This window comes from Salmo salar, chromosome ssa01, assembly GCF_905237065.1.
Source record: "Salmo salar chromosome ssa01, Ssal_v3.1, whole genome shotgun sequence".
NCBI lineage: Eukaryota > Metazoa > Chordata > Actinopteri > Salmoniformes > Salmonidae > Salmo > Salmo salar.
The window spans coordinates 121,237,250-121,260,775 of NC_059442.1; the positions used below are offsets into that span (position 1 = coordinate 121,237,250).

Genomic DNA, 23,526 nt, shown 5'->3' on the forward strand with positions numbered 1-23,526 from the left:
ATTTTTTTTCTGAGGTCTTGGCTGATTTCTTTAGATTTTTCCATGATGTCAAGCAAAGAGGCACTGAGTTTGAAGGTAGGCCTTGAAATACATCCACAGGTACACCTCCAATTGACTCAAATGATGTCAATTAGCCTATCAGAAGCTTCTAAAGCTATGACATCATTTTCGGGAATTTTCCAAGCTGTTTAAAGGCACAGTCAACTTAGTGTATGTAAACTTCTGACCCACTGGAATTGTGATACAGTGAATTATAAGTGAAATAATCTGTCTGTAAACAAGTGTTGGAAAAATGACTTGTGTCATACACAAAGTAGATGTCCTAACCGACTTGCCAAAACTATAGTTTGTTAACAAGAAATGTGTGGAGTGGTTGAAAAACGAGTTAATGACTCCAACCTAAGTGTATGTAAACTTCCGACTTCAACTGTATATCTTTCATCAATCTACACACAATACCCCATACTGACAAAGCAAAAACAGGTTTTTAGAAATGTTTGCAAATTTGTTAAGCATAAAAAACAGAAATACCTTATTTACATAAGTATGCAGACCCTTTGTTATGAGACTCGAAATTGAGCTCAGGTCATCCTGTTTCCGATAATCATCCTTGAGATGTTTCTACAACTTGATTGGAGTCCACCTGTGGTTTATTTAATTGATTGGACATGATTTGGAAAGGCACACACCTGTCTACATAAAGTCCCACAGTTGACAGCGCATGTCCGAGCAAAAACCAAGCCATGAGGTCAAAGGAATTGTCAGTAGAGCTCTGAGGATTGTGTTGAGGCACCGATCTGAGGAAGGGTAAAAACACATTTCTGTAGCATTGAAGGTCCCCAAGAACACAGTGGCCTCCATCATTCTTAAATGGAAGAAGTTTGGAACCAGCAAGACTCTTCCTAAAGCTGGCCACCCGGACAAACTGAGCAATCAGGGGAGAAGGACCTTGGTGAGGGAGGTGACCAAGAGCTCTAGAGTTCCTCTGTGGAGATAGGAGAACCTTCCAGAAGAACAACCATCTCTGCAGCACTCCACCAATCAGGAATTTATGGTAAAGTGGCCAGATGGAAGCCACTCCTCAGCCCACTTGGAGTTTGTCAAAAGGCACCTGAAGGACTCTCAGACCATGAGAAACAAGATTCTCTGGTCTGATGAAACCAATATTGAACTTTTTGTCCTGAATGCCAAGCGTCACATCTGGAGGAAACCTTACACCATCCCCGTTTTTTAGCGGCAGGGACAGAGAGTCTAGTCAGGAATCAGGATCGAGGGAAAGATGAACGGAGCAAAGTACAGAGAGACCCTTGATGAAGAGCACTCAGGACCTCAGACTGGGCAAAGGTTCCCCTTCCAACAGGACAACGACCCTAAGTACACAGCCAAGACAACGCAGGAGTGGCTTCGGGACAAGTCTCTGAATGTCCTTGAGAGGCCCAGCCGGAGCCCGGACTTGAACCCGATTGAACATCTCTGGAGAGACCTGAAAATAGTTGTGCAGCAACGCTCCCCATCCAACAGGAGAGAGCTTGAGAAGAATGGGAGAAACTCCCCAAATACAGGTGTGCCAAGCTTGTAGCGTCATACTCGAGAAGACTTGAGGCTGTTAACGTTGCCAAAGGTGCTTCAACAAAGTTCTGAGTAAAGGGCCTGAATACTTATGTAAATGTGATATTACATTTTTTATTTCTATACATTTGCAAAAATGTCTAGAAACCAGTTTTTGCTTTGTCATTATGGGGTATTGTGTGTAGTTAGATAAGGGGGAGAAAAACGATGTAATCAATTTTAGAATAAGGCTGTAACGTAACAAAATGTGGAAAAAGTAAAGGGGTCTGAATACTTTCCGAATGCACTTTCTGTTGGAAGGTGAACCTTTGCCCCAGTCTGAGGCGCGATAGGCTAATTAGCCTACTCCTGTCAAAACAGAAATAAATTAAATAATTCAAAATAGGCTACTAAAGCATGATTTGGATCAGTAGCTTCTTAAAAAAATACATAGTGGATTGTTTTAAATCATAGTGCCTACAGTCCGAAGGAAAGGCATCGCGTGCAATTTGGGAAGATTATTGTTGAGTTGCGACTGTCTGAAAAGTTGAGCGGCTATGCCAGCCATATCACAATATTTCATAATACAATGCAGGAAAACATAATTTGGTAAGCAAATGGTTATTGCTGTAAAGAGAACACAATAAAAATACTAACCTGTCTTTTAGTTATCAAAATTCTCAACTTAATTGACCGAACAACAGTATAGCCTATATTATTGGCACAGAACATATTCACTATTCATCATTGTTGGGTCAGTGTTACTTAAAAGGTTTGTTTTTTACAATTTCCTCCTCCAGTTTAGATGAACGTAATATTCTGTGTCTCGCCTTCTCTTAGGCCTATTATATGGTCGTTTTTATTGTATCTATTTGTCAGTATCAGTCGAGTAGGCTAACCTCTCTAGGGTAGGGGGCAGTATTTGCATGGCCGGATAAAAAAACGTACCCGATTTAATCTGGTTATTACTACTGCCCAGAAACTAGAATATGCATATAATTATTGGCTTTGGATAGAACACACCCTAAAGTTTCTAAAACTGTTTGAATGGTGTCTGTGAGTATAACAGAACTCATATGGCAGGCAAAAACCTGAGAAGATTCCTTACAGGAAGTGCCCTCTCTCACCATTTCTTGGGCTTCTACACTCTCTTTATTGAAAACTGAGGATCTCTGCTGTAACGTGACACTTCCTACGGCTCCCATAGGCTCTCAGAAGGCGGCAAAACGGTGAATGATGCCTTTGGAGCCCCTGGCTGAAAAACAGTAGCGCATAGTGTCTTGAGCGCACAAACAAAACAGAGGATATTTGAACATAACTATGGATTATTTTGAACCAAACCAAAAATGTGTTATTGAAATAGAAGTCCTGGGAGTGCATTCTGACGAAGAACAGCAAAGGTAATCCAATTTTTATTATAGTAAATCTGAGTTTGGTGACTGCCAAACTTGGTGCGGTTCAAAATAGCTAGCCCGTGATGGCGAGCTATCTACTCAGAATATTGCAAAATGTGCTTTTGCCGAAAAGCTATTTTAAAATCGGACATAGCGATTGCATAAAGGAGTTCTGTATCTATAATTCTTAAAATAATTGTTGTTTTTTGTGAACGTTTATCGTGAGTAATTTAGTAAATTCACCGGAAGTTTGCGGTGGATGTGCTAGTTCTGAACATCACATGCTAATGTAAAAAGCTGGTTTTTGATATAAATATGAACTTGATTGAACAAAACATGCATGTATTGTATAACATAATGTCCTAGGAGTGTCATCTGATGAAGATCATCAAAGGTTAGTGCTGCATTTAGCTGTGGTTTGGGTTTATGTGACATTATATGCTAGCTTGAAAAATGGGTGTCTGATTATTTCTGGCTGGGTACTCTGCTGACATAATCTAATGTTTTGCTTTCGTTGTAAAGCCTTTTTGAAATCGGACAGTGTGGTTAGATTAACGAGAGTCTTGTCTTTAAAATGGTGTAAAATAGTCATATGTTTGAGAAATTGAAGTAATAGCATTTCTAAGGTATTTGAATAACGCGCCACGGGATTCCACTGGCTGTTGAGTAGGTGGGACGATTTCGTCCCACATACCCTAGAGAGGCTAACTTGTAATTTGTTGAATAAAAAAGATTATGCTAATGTCTCCAGTCATATAATGTGTAGTAGAATTGTATGAAATGTGTTTATAAAAAGGCAACACTTTCCCATGCAAAGAAAGAAATGTACAGTATCCGATATAGCCTAGGCCTAATCTACACTATAAGTGCTCAGCTATGCATTGAACAGTTGTTTTTTGCGAACAGTGATTGAGTTATATTATTTGCCTAAATTATGAACATCCAATCTACTCATCACTTTACAAACAGTATGCTATCTTACATAAGCCTGCAAATGCGATAATGCATGGAATACTTTTTTATTAAGGGGAATTTTTACGGTGAAAATTTGCTTCCCCAAACTTGAAACTCACGCGCCGCCTATGTATGCCAAGTTGTAAAGCGGATTCATGTGCTTTATTTTAAGAATTGAACAACAAATATAGCAGCAAAAGAATCCTAGGATCACTTAAATAGTGGCCATCCAAAACTCTATTTTCTAATGCGATTGCGCAATGACTGGGCTTAGATGAACACGTTTCACTAGGCTCTGTAGGCTATGTGCTCTGTAACTGTGTTCCAGGGGTCCTAGGCCTATAGGCTACAGTGCCGTGAAAAAGCATTTCCACCCTTTCTGATTTTCTGCATTTTTTGCATATTTTTTTAGATCATCAACCAAAACCTAATATTAGATAAAGGGAACCTGGGTTTACAAATAACAAAACCAAAAGTATACTTATTTTCTTTATTTAATTAACAAAGTTATGCAACATCCAATTCCCGTGTGAAAATTGGATGTTGCATCAGATGACCTGGCCTCCACAATCACCCGACCTCAACCCAATTGAGATGGTTTGGGATGAGTTGGACCGCAGAGTGAAGGAAAAGCAGCCAACAAGTGCTCAGCATATGTGGGAACTCCTTCAAGAATGTTGTTAAAGTATTCCTCATGAAGCTGGTTCAGAGAATTCTAAAAGTGTGCAAAGCTGTCATCAAGGCAAAGAGTGGCTACTTTGAAAAATCTCAAATATATTTTGATTTGTTTAACACTTTTTTGGTTACATCCCGATTCCATATATGTTATTTCATAGTTTTGATGTCTTCACTATTATTATACAATGTAGAAAATAGTAAAAATAAAGAAAAACCCTTGAATGAGTAGGTTTGTATAAACCTTTGACTGGTACTGTATGGGTGAAATTATTTTTTATTTAGAATAGACCATTATCATGCACCTGTCAGAACAAGGGCAGGAAGAAAAAATGCACTTAAATAGCGAATGGAGGACGCTTTTCCAGTGGTTCATTTTCATGCCTACCAGGAAGGCTATACTCCTGTTGTAAAGCGAAAGCAATGTGCTTAATATTAGGACATTTGAGAAATAAATATAGCAGGCCTAGCCTGCAGAAAGCTGATGGGATCTTCTTATTAGTAGAGGCCATCAAAAATCTGTTCCCACTCAATTGCATAGTCTATATAAATGTTGCGCAACATGAGCTCATGGGCTCTCATGAAGTGTTTGATTTGATTTTCGATTGCATTTGTATTGATGTCAGCGTGATTAGAGGGACAATAGATCACCGAGTACCAGGCCATTACCAACTGGCAGTTAGCAAGCACTAATAGGCTACCAATGACCACCAGTAGCATCAGAGCGCAGTTTTGGAGAAGCCTAGTTACTGTGACTAAACGGTCAGGTGGAATTTACATTTTAGTCATTTAGCAGACGCTCTTTAGCAGACGCGACTTACAGTAGTGAATGCATACATTTCATTAAAAATAAAAATAAAAAAAATCTTCGTATTGGCCCCCCGTGGGAATCGAACCCACAACCCTGGCGTTGCAAACACCATGCTCTACCAACTGAGCCACACGGGACGTGTGACTGCTGGTGTGGCGGTAATACTTTCACCATAACAGCCCAAACCACCATTAATCACTATCTTACACAATAGCTCTACAACTGTAGTTCTCCCACCAAGGGGTTATCACAATTGGCTTGTCAAACCGTTTGGAAACAGAAAACATGTGTGTGTGTGTGTGTGTGTGTGTGTGTGTGTGTGTGTGTGTGTGTGTGTGTGTGTGTGGTGTGTTAGTTATCAGGGGGAACCCAGCTAGCACATAGCATTCGTAGAACCATATGTTTCTTAGAGCTTGGTGAGAGCGTGCTTGTCCTATGATTGTTTTGCATACAACCTTTGCACAACTTTCTAGGAATGGTGCAGGATGGTTGCTTGGCCTTAGAACATTCTCAACACATTTAACCTGTTATGGCTAGGGGGCAGTATTTTCACGGCCGGATAAAAAACGTACCCGATTTAATCTGATTATTACTCCTGCCCAGAAACTAGAATATGCATATAATTATTAGCTTTGGATAGAAAACACTCCAAAGTTTCTAAAACTGTTTGAATGGTGTCTGTGAGTATAACAGAACTCAAATGGCAGGCCAAAACCTGAGAAGATTCTGTACAGGAAGTACCCTGTCTGACCATTTCTTGGCCTTCTTGATTATCTCTATCCAATACAGGGGATCTCTGCTGTTACGTGACACTTCCTACGGCTCCCATGGGCTCTCAGAAGGCGGCAAAAAGCTGAATGATATCGAGGCAGCCCCTGGCTGAAAAACATTAGCGCGTTTGGATAGCGGCCAGTCACAGTACTATGAGACTCAGGCTCGTGCACGAGGGGATCCCATGCTTTTATTTTCTCTCTCTTTTGTACGTAAACACGCTTTCCGGTCGGAATATTATCGCTTTTTTACGAGAAAAATGGCATAAAAATTGATTTTAAACAGCGGTTGACATGCTTCGAAGTACGGTAATGGAATATTTAGAATTTTTTTGTCACGAAATGCATCGTGCGCGTGACCCTTATTTACACTTCGGATAGTGTCTTGAACGCACAAACAAAACGGCGCTATTTGGATATAACTATGGATTATTTTGAACCAAACCAACATTTGTTATTGAAGTAGCAGTCCTGGGAGTGCATTCTGACGAAGAACATTAAAGGTAATCAAACTTTTCTAATAGTAAATCGGAGTTTGGTCAGGGCTAAACTTGGTGGGTGTCTAAATAGCTAGCCGTGATGGCTGGGCTATCTACTCAGAATATTGCAAAATGTGCTTTCACCGAAAAGCTATTTTAAAATCGGACACCTCGATTGCACAAAGGAGTTCTGTATTTATAATTCTTAAAATAATTGTTATGCTTTTTGTGAACGTTTATCGTGAGTAATTTAGTAAATTCACTGGAAGTTTTCGGTGGGTATGCTAGTTCTGAACGTCACATGCTAATGTAAAAAGCTGGTTTTTGATATAAATATGAACTTGATTGAACAAAACATGCATGTATTGTATAACATAATGTCCTAGGTGTGTCATCTGATGAAGATCAAAGGTTAGTGCTGCATTTAGCTGTGGTTTTGTTTTTTGTGACATTATATGCTAGCTTGAAAAATGGGTGTCTGATTATTTCTGGCTGGGTACTCTGCTGACGTAATCTAATGTTTTGCTTTCGCTGTAAAGCCTTTTTGAAATCGGACAGTGTGGTTCGATAAAGGAGAGTCTTGTCTTTAAAATGCTGTAAAATAGTCATATGTTTGAAAAATTGAAGTTTTTGTATTTTTGAGGAATTTGTAATTCGCGCCACACCTATCATTGGTTATTGGAGCAGGTGTTCCGCTAGCGGAACATCTAGATGTAAGAGGTTAACTTGACAAAAAAAAAATTTGGGGATAATATTCAAGGCACGTTCTCCAACTGGTTTGACTTTGAGAATGTTCTAAAATATTTCAGAGAACGTTAAGAAACAACATTCTTCTGTGTGAATTTCAGTACTTCACCATAACGTTTCCTACAGGTTTCATCATGGGTCTATTTAAAGGCATGTTTTCAGAACCTCCCAGCAACCTATAAATTAACGTTCCCAGAACAGGCAAAATTTTCCCTTCCGTTTTCAGAACATTTAAAAAAGTTCAGTTTTACAGGTCAGGAAACTTATGGTTTCATTCCCCGAACCAATGGGAAACCAAAAACGTAAGTTCCCACAACTTCCAAGGAACTAAATGTGTTAGCTGGGAAACGTCTGTGCAATAATATCCTGCCAGCAGAAACCAGAGACTAGCAATGCCCTATATCCACCAATCACATCCAAGCTACAACAGCTATCTATTAATCAATTCCTAACAGTACGTACCTCTTTGGTAAACACAAATTATTGAAAAGTCAATGCCAGGCAGGCTCAAACAGGCACAGATAAAGTATTTTAATAGATTTGAGCAAAGGGGTGAAGGGTTACCTGGCAGGCAGCTGCAGTCATAGGTGGTGTCCCCCTTCTGCACGCAAGTGCCCCCATTGTGGCAGGGAGAGGGGCTGCAGGGCATGTAGGGGGTCTCGCAGTTGGCACCCGTGTACTCCTGGGGGCAGCGGCAGTGGTAGGAGCCCACCTCATTCACACACATGCCCCCGTTGTGACAGGGTGACGACATCTGGGCACACTCATTGACGTCCTGCTTGCAGGTCTGGCCATGAAAGGCGGGCAGGCACGCGCAGATGTAGTGGGACTCGAAGGGTGAGCACTGTCCACCGTTGGCACAGGGGTTGGATGCACAGGGGTTGGCAATCTGGCATGTCTTCCCTAGAGGAGGAGGAGGATCAGATGACAACAAAGAACAAACAATGAAATAACATCAAACATACCTGCATGAACAAGTATTTAATTTGGTTACTTCATTTAGGCCATACCCAGCTAGCACATAATGATCTGAAAACCATATGGTAAAGCTTGGTGATAGCATGGTTGTCCTATGGTTATTTTGCATACAACCTTCCCACAACCTCCTGGAAATGGTGTAGGATAGTTGATTGGCTTTTGAACACATTTAAGGAACTTGAAAAAATAAACATTATTTTCTTGGTATCTCATTAGCCTGGTTGCAGTCTCTGTTCAGCTACTACATTCCACTCCTATCATTTCCCAAAGAGACTGGCCTTTCGGCAATCTTCAAATATGAACATTGTATCATTAATGGGCTCGAGGAGATCAGAGGATTTGATCCTGATTCATTAACCCCAGCTATCATCTAATCACAATATTTATGCAAATTCAATTGATAGGAAAACGTAAACTTAATTTATACATTTGATTGGAAACATTGTAACATTGGGCATGCTGACATAATACATGTGTTTATAAACATAAACATTGGGCGTGTGGAGAACAGAAGACACCCGTTTATTGCATTTTTACCACCAGCCAATGTGATCACAACACACCAGAGAAAGTTCCCTGCCAGTTCATTGTGAAAGCAGTAGCCTATTCTATATCCAGCAAGCAAGAGCAAGGTGCCCCTTTCCTCAAATAAATGTAATTGCTCAAAATAAGTGACCAAACTATATTGCTACTTCTGGGACACGAATTGGGCTAGGCTACTGATTCAATAGCTACAGTGGGGGAAAAAAGTATTTGATCCCCTGCTGATTTTGTACGTTTGCCCACTTACAAAGAAATGATCAGTCTATCATTTTAATAGTAGGTTTATTTGAACAGTGAGAGACAGAATAACAACACAAAAATCCAGAAAAACACATGTCAAAAATGTTATAAAATGATTTGCATTTTAATGAGGGAAATAAGTATTTGACCCCTCTGCAAAACATGACTTAGTACTTGGTGGCAAAACCCTTGTTGGCAATCACAGAGGTCAGACGTTTCCTGTGGTTGGCCACCAGGTTTGCACACATCTCAGGAGGGATTTTGTCCCACTCCTCTTTGCAGATCTTCTCCAAGTCATTAAGGTTTCGAGGCTGACATTTGGCAACTCGAACCTTCAGCTCCCTCCACAGATTTTCTATGGGATTAAGGTCTGGAGACTGGCTAGGCCACTCCAGGACCTTAAAGTGCTTCTTCTTGAGCCACTCATTTGTTGCCTTGGCCGTGTGTTTTGGGTCATTGTCATGCTGGAATACCCATCCACAACCCATTTTCAATGCCCTGGCTGAGGGAAGAAGGTTCTCACCCAAGATTTGATGGTACATGGCCCCGTCCATCGTCCCTTTGATGCGGTGAAGTTGTCCTGTCCCCTTAGCAGAAAAACACCCCAAAGCATAACGTTTCCACCTCCATGTTTGACGGTGGAGATGTTGTTCTTGGGGTCATAGGCAGCATTCCTCCTCCTCCAAACACGGCGAGTTGAGTTGATGTCAAAGAGCTCCATTTTGGTCTCATCTGACCACAACACTTTCACCAGTTGTCCTCTGAGTCATTCAGATGTTCATTGGCAAACTTCAGACGGGCATGTATATGTGCTTTCTTGAGCAGGGGGACATTGCGGTCGCTGCAGGATTTCAGTCCTTCACGGCGTAGTGTGTTACCAATTGTTTTCTTGGTGACTATGGTCCCAGCTGCCTTGAGATCATTGACAAGATCCTCCCGTGTAGTTCTGGGCTGATTCCTCACCGTTCTCATGATCATTGCATCCCCACAAGGTGAGATCTTGCATGGAGCCCCAGGCCGAGGGATATTGACAGTTCTTTTGTGTTTCTTCCATTTGCGAATAATCGCACCAAATGTTGTCACCTTCTCACCAAGCTGCTTGGCGATGGTCTTGTAGCCCATTCCAGCCTTGTGTAGGTCTACAATCTTGTCCCTGACATCCTTGGAGAGGTCTTTGGTCTTGGCCATGGTGGAGAGTTTGGAATCTGATTGATTGATTGCTTCTGTGGACAGGTGTCTTTTTTTACAGGTAACAAGCTGCGGTTAGGAGCACTCCCTTTAAGAGTGTGCTCCTAATCTCAGCTCGTTACCTGTATAAAAGACACCTGGGAGCCATAAATCTTTCTGATTGAGAGGGGGGTCAAATACTTATATCCCTCATTAAAATGCAAATCAATTTCAAAAATTTCTGACATGCGTTTTTCTGGATATTTTTGTTGTTATTCTGTCTCTAACTGTTCAAATAAACCTACCATTAAAATTATAGACTGATCCTTTCTTTGTCAGTGGGCAAACGTACAAAATCAGCAGGGGATAAAATACTTTTTTCCCCCACTGTATAAGAGGATGGAAGAGAGAGAGGAAGAAGAGAGAGGAAGAAGAGAGAGGAAGAAGAGAGAGGGGAATAGAGAGAGGAATAGAGAGAGGAAGAGATAGGAAGAAAGAGGGAAATGAAAGGGAAAGGGGATACCTAGTAAGTTGTACAACTGAATGCATTCAACTGAAATGTTTCTTCTCTGAATCAGAGAGGTGCGGGGTGCTGCCTTAATCGACATCCACGTCTTCGGGGCCCGGGGAACAGTGGGTTAACTGCCTTGCTCAGGGGCAGAATGACAGATTTGTACCTTTTCAGCTCAGGGATTCGATCCAGCAAGGGCGAGAGGATGGAAGAGAGAGAGAGAGGGAGAGAGGATGGAAGAGAGATGGCCAGTGGAGATGCATGAATTGCGCAAGAAGGGAACAGTGAAGACAGAGATGTGTAAATTAGAAGTTTATTAATAGGCTGGACTATTAATCCACCATTCATATGCTAGCCTGTATATTAGACCTAGCCTACTACAATTTAGGCGACCAACATCTGTGTAAGCCAGAGTAAGCCAACGTCTGTGCAAGCCATAGACAAAAAAATTGTCTGACGCCCGTTTTGTGCCAATTAATTGAAGTTGAACATCTCCAAATCATCAGTTATAATTAAATGTGCAATAAAAAAGTAGTGCCTAGGTCTATTTAATGAAACTGGCTGACAGTGGCTGTTGACGTAGGCAACAGATTGCAAAGCAGGGAATCCCCAATTCCTCACTGAGCTCGTCTTATCCAAAAATGCATATCAAATGCAAGTGCACCGTCCAGCAGTTCACATCAGCAGGATCGAGAGCCTTTTGACTAGGAGGGACGTCTAACGTGGATCGCTAAAATAATGATTATGATCACATTACCTCAATTTAAATACTAACCCTATGGGGACACCTATACTTTGGCAGCCAAGCACGAGTGATCAGGGTAGCCTTTTATCATTTCGACATGATGTTGAAATATCCTTACGCCTAGAATAAAAACCACCAGGCTTCCGGCATAGACTCAACTGAATTTAAAAAAGAAAGAATTACATGAGGCATTTAGGAAAAACTAATTCAATGCAAATCTTCCTCTGGAATAAGGCACATGCTGGGATAATCATGACATCACCAACATCACTAGTAATACTATAGCTGTCTCTCCATCTCCCCCTTCAAACTTTCCTTGTCAATTCATTTGATATGCTACATTATTTTAGCATTACACTATAGGCCTAATCTAAAGTTTCCTAAAATAGCCTGTCTGGACTCCATCTATTAATAAGAGCGGAAGAACAAATAATAACTGACATCAGCATAACTAAACGTAAAAAAAAATAAAAAGTGATCAGCATATCAAAAGGTTAGCTGGACTTAGCTAAAGACCCATTGATCAACAATTCTAGGTTTACCTAGTAGCAGTGCAAATGTCATGGTACAGCTATATGGACACACAATCATTATGGTACTTTTTAATGGTAAGTTTATAAACATATATTATGATAAATATAATTTAAACTTGTATCTCATTATGGTAAATGGTGAAATAAGCATTGCCATTTATAATTGTAATGGCTTAGCAGAAAATAAGAAAAGATGATCAGTATTTACCTGGCTAAAAGAGAAGGAATATAATATATTTTGTTTACAGGAAACTCATTCAACAAATTTAGATGAAATTGTGTGGAAAAAGGACTGGGTGGTGGACGAAATATACATCTCCCATGGGAAAAGAAACTCAAAAGGGGTGATGATATTAATGAACAATAATTTTGATCCGACTGTGCAAATTGTTCAAACAGATCCACAAGGTAGATGGATGGTTTTAAATATATTATTGGACTATAAACAAACAGAGTGTTTAGTTTGAGAAACAGACACCTCACAAGTCCTCAACTGGCAGCTTCATTAAATAGTACCTGCAAAACACCAGTCTAATCGTCAACAGTGAAGAGGCAACTCAGGAATGCTGGTCTTCTAGGCAGTTGAGGTATACCAAACCTTTTTTGATGTACTCAGAGCACCGTTATTAGCATGTTTTAACCAGTTCTATAAAAATGGTAGATTATCAGATACTCAACAAGAAAGTCTGATTTCATTATTACTGAAACAGGGCTCAAGTGTGAAATATAAAGATCCAGTCCATAAAAGAAATTGGAAGCCCCTTACACTTCAGTTCTAGCAAAATGCATAGCGCATAGAATAAAAAAGGTTTTGTCGGATATTATTCATCCTAATCAGACAAGTTTTTTACATGGACGATACATTGGAGATAATATAAGACAAGTACTGGAAACAATAGAACACTATGAAAAATCTGTGAAACCAGGCCTGGTATTCACAGCTGACTTTGAAAAGGCTTTTGACAAAGTACGACTGGAATTTATATATAAATGCCTGGAAAATTTCAATGGGTTAAAGTAATGTATAGTAACCCTAGGTGTAAAATAGTAAATAATGGCTACTTCTCAGAAAGTATTAAAACAAGGTTGTCCACTATCGGCATATCTATTTGTTATGACCATCGATGTGTCAGCTATTCAAATCAGATCCAACAATAATATCAAGGAGCTAGAAACCCACGGCAACAAAACAAAAGGTGTCATTGTAGGCTGATGATTAAAAAAATATATAAAAAAATGTATCCACAATTTGGATCCGTCCACAGCCTTGGAGGATCTAGATAAAGTGCTACATTACGTATTGGATCACTAAAATATACAACTTTTACATTACCCTGTAGTTTACCAATAATACTCTGTGTTCATATGCCAAAAATGAACAAATTATCTCAATAAAATACATTTTAATAGAAAGTTAGCAAAAATAGATAAGATCTTGCTACCAAGGAACCGAAAATACTTATCTACGTGAAAGAAAAAAATCACCTTGATGAACTCTTTAGTCATATCCTAGTTCACCTATTTACTTATGGCCTTGCCTACACCTAGCGACTTGTTTTTTTACTATATGAGCAAAAAATATTACATTTTATTTGGAATGGCAAGCCAAACTAAATTATATGGGCTTGTAAATATATACAGTTAAAGTCGGAAGTTTACATACACCTTAGCCAAATACATTTAACCTCAGTTTTTCACAATTCCTGATATTTAACCCTAGTAAAAAGTCCCTGGCTCAGGTCAGTTAGGATCACCACTTTATTTTAAGAATGAAATGTCAGAATAATAGTAGAGAGAATTATTTATTTCAGATTTTATTTCTTTCATCACATTCCCAGTGGGTCAGAAGTTTACATACACTCAATTAGGATTTGGTAGCAATGCCTTTAAATTGTTTAACTTGGGTCAAACATTTCGGGTAGCCTTCCACAAGCCTCTCACAATAAGTTGGGTGAATTTTGGCCCATTCCTCCAGACAGATCTGGTGTAACTGAGTCAGGTTTGTAGGCCTCCTTGCTCGTACACATTTTTCAGTTCTGCAAGTTTCTACAGGATTGAAGTCAGGTCTTTGTGATGGCCACTCCAATACCTTGACTTTGTTGTCCTAAAGCCATTTTGCCACAACTTTGGAAGTATGCTTGGGGTCATTGTCCATTTGGAAGACCCATTTGCGACCAAGCTTTAACTTCCTGACTGATGTCTTGAGATTTTGCTTCAATATATGCACATAATTTTCCTCCCTCATGATGCCATCTATTTTGTGAAGTGCGCCAGTCCCTCCTGCAGCAAAGCACCCCCACAACATGATGCTGCCACCCCCGTGCTTCACGGTTGGGATGGTGTTCTTTGGCTTGCAAGCCTCCCCCTTTTTCCTCCAAACATAACGATGGTCATTATGGCCAAACAGTTCTATTTTTGTTTCATCAGACCAGAGGACATTTCTCCAAAAAGTGCGATCTTTGTCCCCATGTACAGTTGCAAACAGTAGTCTGGCTTTTTTTATGCCGGTTTTGGAGCTGTCGCTTATTCCTTGCTCAGCGACCTTTCAGGTTATGTCGATGTAAGACTCGTTTTACTGTGGATATAGATACTTTTGTACCCGTTTCCTCCAGCATCTTCACAAGGTCCTTTGCTGATGTTCTGGGATTGATTTGCACTTTTTGCACCAAAATACATTAATCTCTAGGAGACAGAACGCGTCTCCTTTCTGAGCGGTATTACGGCTGTGTGGTCCCATGGTGTTTATACTTGCGTACTATTGTTTGTACAGATTAACGTGGTACCTTCAGGCGTTTGGAAATTGCTCCCAAGGATGAACCAGACTTGTGAAGGTCTGACTCAAATGATGTCAATTAGCCTATCAGAAGCTTCTAAAGCTATGACATCATTTTCGGGAATTTTCCAAGCTGTTTAAAGGCACAGTCAACTTAGTGTATGTAAACTTCTGACCCACTGGAATTGTGATACAGTGAATTATAAGTGAAATAATCTGTCTGTAAACAATTGTTGGAAAAATTACTTGTGTCATGCACAAAGTAGACGTCCTAACCGACTTGCCAAAACTATAGTTTGTTAACAAGAAATGTGTGGAGTGGTTGAAAAACAAGTTTTAATCACTCCAACCTAAGTGTATGTAAGTTTCCGACTTCAACTATATATAATGAATATGAATTCGGAGGGCAGAAATGATTAAATATTAAAGCATTAGACCACTCACTAAAGGCTTCAGTCATACAAACGTTGCACTTAAATCGAACTGGTTCTCAAGTAGATTAGTAAGAATTTCTTACCCCATTTCCAAGAATGGCCATTTCCCCCCTTTAATACCCCTCTCACATTATTTAATTTTCAAATAACAATCTCCAAAATATAGCTATTTTTGAAACAAGCCATAGAAAGCTGCTTGTAATTTCAGTTTAATCCACCCGAAAATACAGAACAAATATTACAACAAATACTATGGTTAAACTCAAATATACTAATTGATTTCAAAAAAATCATTATTAATTTTTTTAAATAAAAAATGGTATAATCTTTGTAAACAATATCATAAATAGGACTGGTGGAGTTCTCACACATGTACCTAACAAAAATATATGCATTCCCTTCTCAGCATCAACATAACTCTCTATCCTGTTAAGTGTTTTCAGGTATGTCGGTCGAGTCCACTAATGAGTGCTTTTTTCCTTTGAAATGGGGTCTGTTTGAATAGACTAACATTAACAGCTTTGTATGAGTAAAAACAAAAACATGGCATGCTTGCTCCATCCCGGTGGCACATTGGACTACTTCCATTGGATATGAGGACAGAAGAGGTATAGGTTTGAATCTCATTGACGGCATGTCACAAAAGAATTGTGTGCATGATTAATGTCTAAGCAAAAATAATTGACACGTGTCATATCTGTGCTTGGAATTCAAAACAACCCAAACTAAGCTAGCAGTATTATTAAAAGTCTTATTGAAACATTCAGTGGAAGTTAGGGAAGTTATTTAAAAACCTACAAATAACCATTCTCAGAATGTTAATCAAACATTCCAGGAAAAAAAAAATTCTGAACCTCCCTGCAACTTAAAAATGAAGGCTCCTAGAACAGGAGAAATGTTCACTGCCCATCTCAGAATGTTAAAAAAATATATCTGTTTCACCTGTCAAGACGTTTATGGCTTCGTTCCCAGAACCAATGGAAAACCCAAAACTTACATTCCAAAAAACTCCAAGGAACCAAATGTGCCAGCTGGGTGCACTCCAATGACGAGCATCAAATTACTCCAGAGGGAATAATCAAGTTGTGAATTCAATACCATGAGACCTGACCAGGAAAATGTTCTGGCCCCTAACACAGCGTCTTAAAACCTTGTCTGTCCTGGCTAGAGCTAGCGGTAATGCTGCAACCTCTGGCACGCGTCTACAGTGTCGGCATTAGTTTGAACCCAGCCTATTGCCCTTTGAAACAACCTACTCTACATGACCAAAAGTATGTAGACACCTGCTCGTCAAACATCTCATTCCAAAGTCCTGGGCATTAACAAGGAGCTGGTCCCCCCATTGCTGCTATAACAGCCTTCACTCTTCTGGGAAGGCTTTCCACTAGATGTTGGAACATGGCTGCGGGGACTTGCTTCCATTCAGCCACAAGAGCATTAGTGAGGTGAGGCATTCATGTTGGGCGATTAGGCCTGGGTCGCAGTCGGCGTTCCAATTCATCCCAAAGGTGTTCGATGGGGTTGGGGTAAGGGCTCTATGCAGGCCAGTCAAGTTCTTCCAAACTGATCTCGACCAACCATTTCTGTATGAATCTCGCTTTGTGCACGGGGGTATTGTCATGCTGTAACAGGAGGGGGGCCTTCCCGAAATTGTTGCCAAAAAAAAAAAAGGTTAAATCACAGAATTGTCAAGAATGTCATTGTATGTTGTGGCGTTAAGATTTCCCTTCACTGGAACTAAGGGGCCTAGCCTGAAGCATGAAAAAGAGCCCCAGACCATTAATCTTCCTCCACCAAACTTTACAGTTGGCACTACGCAGTCGGGAAGGTAGCGTTTTCCTGGCATCTCCCAAACCCAGATTTGTCTGTCAGACTGCCAGATTGTGACGCGTGTTTCATCACTCCAGAGAACGTGTTTCCACGGCTCCAGAGTCCAATGGCGGCAAGCTTTACAACACTCCAGCAGATGCTTGGCATTGCGCATGGGGATCTTAGGCTTGTGTGTGGCTGCTCGGCCATTGAAATCCATTTTATGACTTTCCCGCCAAACAGTTCTTGTGCTGACGTTGCTTCCAGAGGCAGTTTGGAACTCGGTAGTGAGTGTTGCAACCGAGGACAGATGATTTTTTCGACGCTTCAGCACTCAGCGGTCCCGTTCTGTGAGCTTGTGTGGCCTACCACTTCACAGCTGAGCCGTTGTTTCTCCTAGACGTTTCCACTTCACAATAACAGCATTTACAGTTGACCGGGGCAGCTCGAGCAGGGCAGAAATTTGACGAACTGGCTGTGGCTGAAATAGCCAAATCCACAAATGTAAAGGGGTGTCCACATAGATACTTTTGTATATATAGTGTATCTTTCCCTACTGTCACCGTGTCCCTGTATCTGTTCACTAAAATCAGAAAGTACCTTCAAAATATACATCTTAATATCTTACCTGACCATCCGGGCGGGCAGCGGCAGCGGTAGTCGGAGAGCGTGATCAGGTCACAAGTCCCTCCATTGCGACAGGGCGAGCTCATGCAGGCATGGTTGGTAGGCGTCAGGCACAGCTGGTCGGAGAATCCCAGTCGACATTTGCAGTGGAACTCAAAAGTGTTGCCGTGGGATACGGCGCGGCACTCTCCCCCATTGCGGCATGGTGAGGGGTTGCAGGGGTTGGAGTACTGGCAGCGGCTACCCACGTAGTCACTTGTACACCTGGAGAGAAAGGAGACCAATGACAGAGGCGGTCGAAACAAGTGGACAGCAGTCCAAAACTGTCTAAAGCAGTCACAAATGGTATAAATGTATGTAGAGAATATGAGGATAGGATATGATGGAATTCCATTGCAGATTCTCTTGCAGTACAATAGAATTGTATCTCCCCAAACGCTATATCAACACATGATACTAACGAGCCAGGAGTGGAGGGAAGCAAGAGGATGGGTGTGGATAGTGGCCCTATCAGTTTCCCGCTCAACAGAGGCCCACCGGAGCCCTGCAAGGGAGGGAGGGATGGAGCGAGAGCCAGGCCAGGGTGGACTGTTTTCATAGTGTGTCTCCCTGGATTAAATGTCCCTCAGAACTTTGAAAACACACTCTGCTGGGACAACAGACGCCACCAAAAACAGGATTTGGGGACAGTCTCGCTGTGCCATCCCGTTCCCAGCTACCTTTTCTAACCCAGGCTGTCCACCCTCATCCCGTCATGACCCTAGAGATCAAGGGGCCCTGATCGGCCCAGCTGCCCAGACACGGAGCACCACATTAAGGCTACTAAGCCCCTCTGTGCCCCTCCACACTCCCACCACAGACACACAGCAACAGTCTCCTAGTCCAACCCCCCCCTCCCCGCCCACACACATCACATCATGAGACACCCTCTTTATTCCCAGAAAGACCCTCACCCCCATCCAAACCCTGGCAGCAGATGTGGTTGGCAGGGGGAAACTAGTCTGACTAGGCATCACTGTAATAATCTAGCGTTTATACTAAGAGATCTAGACTGCGATCGAGACAATCTGTGTGTGTGTGTGTGTGTGTGTGTGAGAGAGGGAGAGAGATAGAGTGAGTAAGTGTGTCTATGCATGTCAGAGAGGGCATCTGTTGGCCTCGTAGAATCTCCACAGGGAGCAGGTGCGCATGTTAATGAAGGCAGCTGTTAGGCACACCTCTTCCCCCTCTCCCCTCCTCTCTGTCCTCTAGAGGGGGATGCTGTCCTCTAGATGGCGGACGCATTTTGTCACAAAAGGAGGTCTCCTTGCAGTACGCACAAAAGCAACATATAATTCCTTGTACAACCGTGGGGGCAGTGTTGTGTAGGCAATTAAGCTGAATTTTACCACCAAACTCACTTGGTTCCTTGATCTGATCTTTATAGGATATGTATTGATAACCAAATATAATCTCTGGGACTGCTCAAATAATAAACCAAACAACATTGTAGCCTTATTACAATTCACCCCAAAAAGGTATTTTGTTTAGAAGTATAACTACACAATTCCAGGCTATATTCAAATGGTAATTCAAATGGTAATGCTTTTCTCTGTGACCAAACATGATGACATTCTATGTTTAGCTTATATCCAACTGGGATAATGTTGTAGGTTACACTGGTAAGTATAATCATTTTTGCCAGGGCATATTATTTAATTATAAATCAAATTATTTCACATGTGGGAAGCTAAAAGGTGAGGTTGCGTGCTGTTTTTAGCCAGCTAGCTAGTAAGCTGCTAGAGGAGTAGCCTAAAGCCTACACTCCTGGGCTACAATCACCTATCCGGATCCGTTTTACTGCCGATGCGGAGCCCCATCGGGCCTTCACAACTGGACTACCGACGTTATCTGCCCGAGGGAATTATCCAACTGGCCCCTCCGTCGCGACGTAACCTGAACGCCCATCTGCGGCCAGCTAATAGTTAGCGGTCTTATCGACTGCTATCTGAATAGGTCTATCGGACAATTTTCTTGGGCCACTATAACTATATTGCCAATTGGATTGGTCCCCTCTACCACATGGAACCCCACTAATCTACCGACAGAAACGCACAAGGTGGCTAATAACAGACCATCTTCTGCCAACTTACTACCCATGTCCCGGCTAGCTGTCTTAATCGCTGTGACCGCAACCGACCTCACTACTCACTGGACCCTTTTGATCATTTGGCTAAGCATGCCTCTCCTTAATGTCAACATACCTTGTCCATTGCTGTTCTGGTTAGTGTTTATTGGCTTATTTCACTGTAGAGCCTCTAGCCATGCTCATTATATCTTATCCAACCTCTCAGTTCCACCACTCATGTCTAACTCGGTTTAATTTCTCAGAGATCAAATTATATTCCAACATAATAATGTTGCAGGAATGCTAATCTTATCTCTTTTTAACTACAGAAATGTTTTCAGAACAAAATGGTGGGTATTATGGTTTGCTGAAATGACCCCAACAGTTTATGTGGAACAGTAATTAGGTAAGGTAGCTAGATTGTCTTGGGAAAAGTGTGCCCTAGTTTCAGTGTGTGGTTTGATTGATGTGATGGTGCTGAGTTCCATCAGAGGTGGGCAGGTGTCAGCAGCAGAAATGTCAAAGGACATTTAGTACATCATCTGATCACCCTTTTACTTATTTTGAGGAATTTACAAATGACTCAAGTCATTCTAGATAAAGTGATCCAGAGATTGGGCCCATGACACAGATGGCAGTTATGAGGTGGAGTTTGACTCAAATATACTGGGATAGATTTCAGACAGACTCTGTCAGAGACCTGACAGGTCAAAGGTTTAGAGAGAGTTATAATGGACCGTGATGGGGCTTAGCCTGGTCCAGATATGCATACTTCAGTTCAGCTAACTTCTCAGCTAAATTAATAGAACATATTCCCATTTAAGTCAATGTTTTATGATGGATCAACTGGTGGCAAAATTCTATATAGGTTGGTTTAGAGGACCAAGCTAAAACGCATCTGGATCAAACTATTAGGGATTAGGTTTGGGTTTATAACAGGACATGGTTTTACTGACTTGTTTACGCTGCTCCTTCCTGCAGGAGCAGGAAGGGGAGGGGGGGGGGGGTCGCCCATGTATTCTGTCCTCCACCTCAGGTTCCAAGAATAGCTCTTTTATTTGAAGCCTTTCGACATGGATCATCCCCAAAACAGAACGCTCACCTTATGGCTTCACATCCTTCCCTCCACTTCTATCGATATTAGTTTGGTCTGAGGGAGTTTTGTCTTACAAGGAGTTTGGTCTAAATGAAGCACACCTGGTGCCTCATTTATAAAACTGTGCGGAGGATTCACGTCAAAAGGTGGCGTACGGACGGAACACAGACGGTGCTTATGCACAAAAATATTCTGATTCATAACACAGTGCGCACGCACGTCCCACGCCGGTTTCTCTTTATAAATCACATTCAACTCGAAATTTGTCGCACGTGAGCAAGCGTCTTGTCCCACCTTTTTAATGCTCATAGTTGCATATAAATAGTCAGTGAAACGCCCCTAATTAATATTCATCCATACTGACTGCATAACGACAATGACGGCAAATCCCAACAGGAAGACTGAAAAAAGAAAAGGAAGTTCTTGTAGGGGAGGTTGAAGCAAGAAAAAAATATTGTTTGGTGGACACAGTGTGGGCATTACAATTCCAAAAAGGCATTAGAGTGGCAGCATGTGGCGGACGCTGTGAATGCTGCTGGCTCAGAAGGTCGGACCCTCTCAGAAATAAAAAAAGAAGTGGTCTGACAAAAGTGGAGGCCAAAAGGTGCATAGCCTTACACAGACAGTGTTTGTGCCACGGGCGGGGGAAAGGGGACACCGGAGCTCAACCCCCTTGATGAGCGACTTGCCAGTATTATTTGGGGAATCCCTTCTGAGTGGAGTGGAATAGTGAAGGAGGTGGAGGGGGACACGGACATGCAGACGCACCGGATGAGCCAGGTATGTAATTAGTGTTCCCTCGTTTGAAAAGAGTAAACCAAATGCATTCAAGTTGTTTAAACAATTATTTAGACAAACAATTGTGATATTTTCTATTGTTTTTAGTCACTGCATGTTCCAGCGGGGTTGGTGGTGCTGCAGCTGAGCAGGAGCTGGGTGCACCCAGCCCTGGCGTCTCCACTGCACCTCGTGCGTCACAACCCTCCAATCGGCCGTGTCCTCACAGATGCAGTCCTGCAAACGCAAAGAGACACCATCGACGCTATTAACAAGGTTGCCAAGGAGTTGAAGTGGGACAGGCGCGGCTTGGTTTCTGCGCGTGCTTCTCTGTAAATCTGGGCCCTCTACAGCGCAGAGATCCAAGAGAACAGCGCTTGGTAATTGGAACCGGCTCATAAGCCACTCATCATTGGCCAGTAAATCTTGCTGGTCTCTGAAAATTCGCTCTCTCCGAATTCTTCCATTTGCCAAATCTTCCAACAGTGCCAAAGCAGCCATTGTGCGTCATTACACATTGTAATTGCATGCCTTTTTATACCCACCCGTTTGATTGTCAAAGCTACCCAATTGCGTAACACCTTCAGGTATGGTAATTACCCTGAGTGTAACTGACAATGACAGGGCCATTATCACATTGACAGTTCTGCACAACGAACATGTGATAACAATATATGAAACTGTGCACTTGTATCTTCCCGCCTGAGGCATCGAAAACGGCATCAGTTTAAATGTAATTTGTCCTACTGTTCACCTTATTATTTATGAGAATACATTTCATAACATGCAAGTATCGTTTAATAATTACAGATTCAATTAAATATGATTCCCGATTAAACTCTAAAACATATTTGAGGGGTTCTTTTGCAAGAACAGATATCTCCGTTTGTATTTATTATCCTAAATCATGTTTTTGTGTTGTTTTTTGTGTGCACTCCAGGGAACTCTTCATATATAATATGTGAGAAGTAATATTTCTATTTATTTTACACAATGGTATCAATTTAAAGGCGTTTCTCGAGTTTCATCCTTCTGCCATTGGAGTCGCAGTTTCACATTTCTCCAGTTTAGGTGCGTACGTATGGGTCAAAGTGTCCATGGAGGACAGCACATTCTCACGTCAAGTAATTTTATTTATTTTTTTATAAATCCCAACCGTTTTTTTTAGAAAGTGGCGTACACCTTTTGTGCCTATGCAGCGTTTATGAATGAGGCCCCTGGTCACTTTCACACTACCTCCACTCAATCTCTGGAGTGACTGAGTCATTGTAGGGAACGTCAGTGGAATCTCTTTGTTTGTTCCACGTCTTCAAATGTGGTGTGCCAATTTACCGTTTGTGGCACTACATACAGACCACATCAGTGTGCCCTCATGGGAAAGACCTCAGTAGCAGGGATTCTGCAAAGTGAGCAGTTATCTCAAGACCTTGTGTGGAGGGTCATGTCAGGATGAGCCTGCAGGAAGGGTACCACATGAGGGAGGAGGATGTCTTCCCTGTAACGCACAGCGTTGAGATTGCCTGCAATGACAACAAGCTCAGTCCGATGATGCTGTGACACACCGCCCCAGACAATGATGGACCTTCCACCTCCAAATCGATCCCGCTCCAGAGTACAGGCCTCGGTGTAACGCTCATTCCTTCGACGATAAACGCGAATCCGACCATCACCCCTGGTGAGACAGAACCGGGACTCGTCAGTGATGAACACTTTTTGCCAGTCTTGTCTGGTCCAGCAACGGTGGGTTTGTGCCCATAGGTGACATTGTTGCCGGTGATGTCTGGTGAGGACCTGCCTTACAACAGGCC

At 41.8% G+C, this 23,526-nt stretch overlaps 1 protein-coding gene across 3 annotated transcripts in view; it reads right to left on the minus strand.

Moving 5' to 3' along the window:
* The window catches only part of LOC106560538 (neurogenic locus notch homolog protein 1), a 69,891-nt gene that overhangs the window by 36,275 nt on the left and 10,090 nt on the right, over positions 1-23,526 (minus strand). For all 3 annotated transcript variants that reach the window (XM_014123540.2, XM_014123523.2, XM_014123531.2), the window contains exons 3-4: positions 17,740-18,002; positions 7,943-8,281 (exon numbers count right to left, since the gene is read on the minus strand). In XM_014123540.2, the coding sequence (XP_013979015.1) occupies positions 7,943-8,281; positions 17,740-18,002 (602 nt within the window). The remainder of the gene's footprint in view (positions 1-7,942; positions 8,282-17,739; positions 18,003-23,526) is intronic.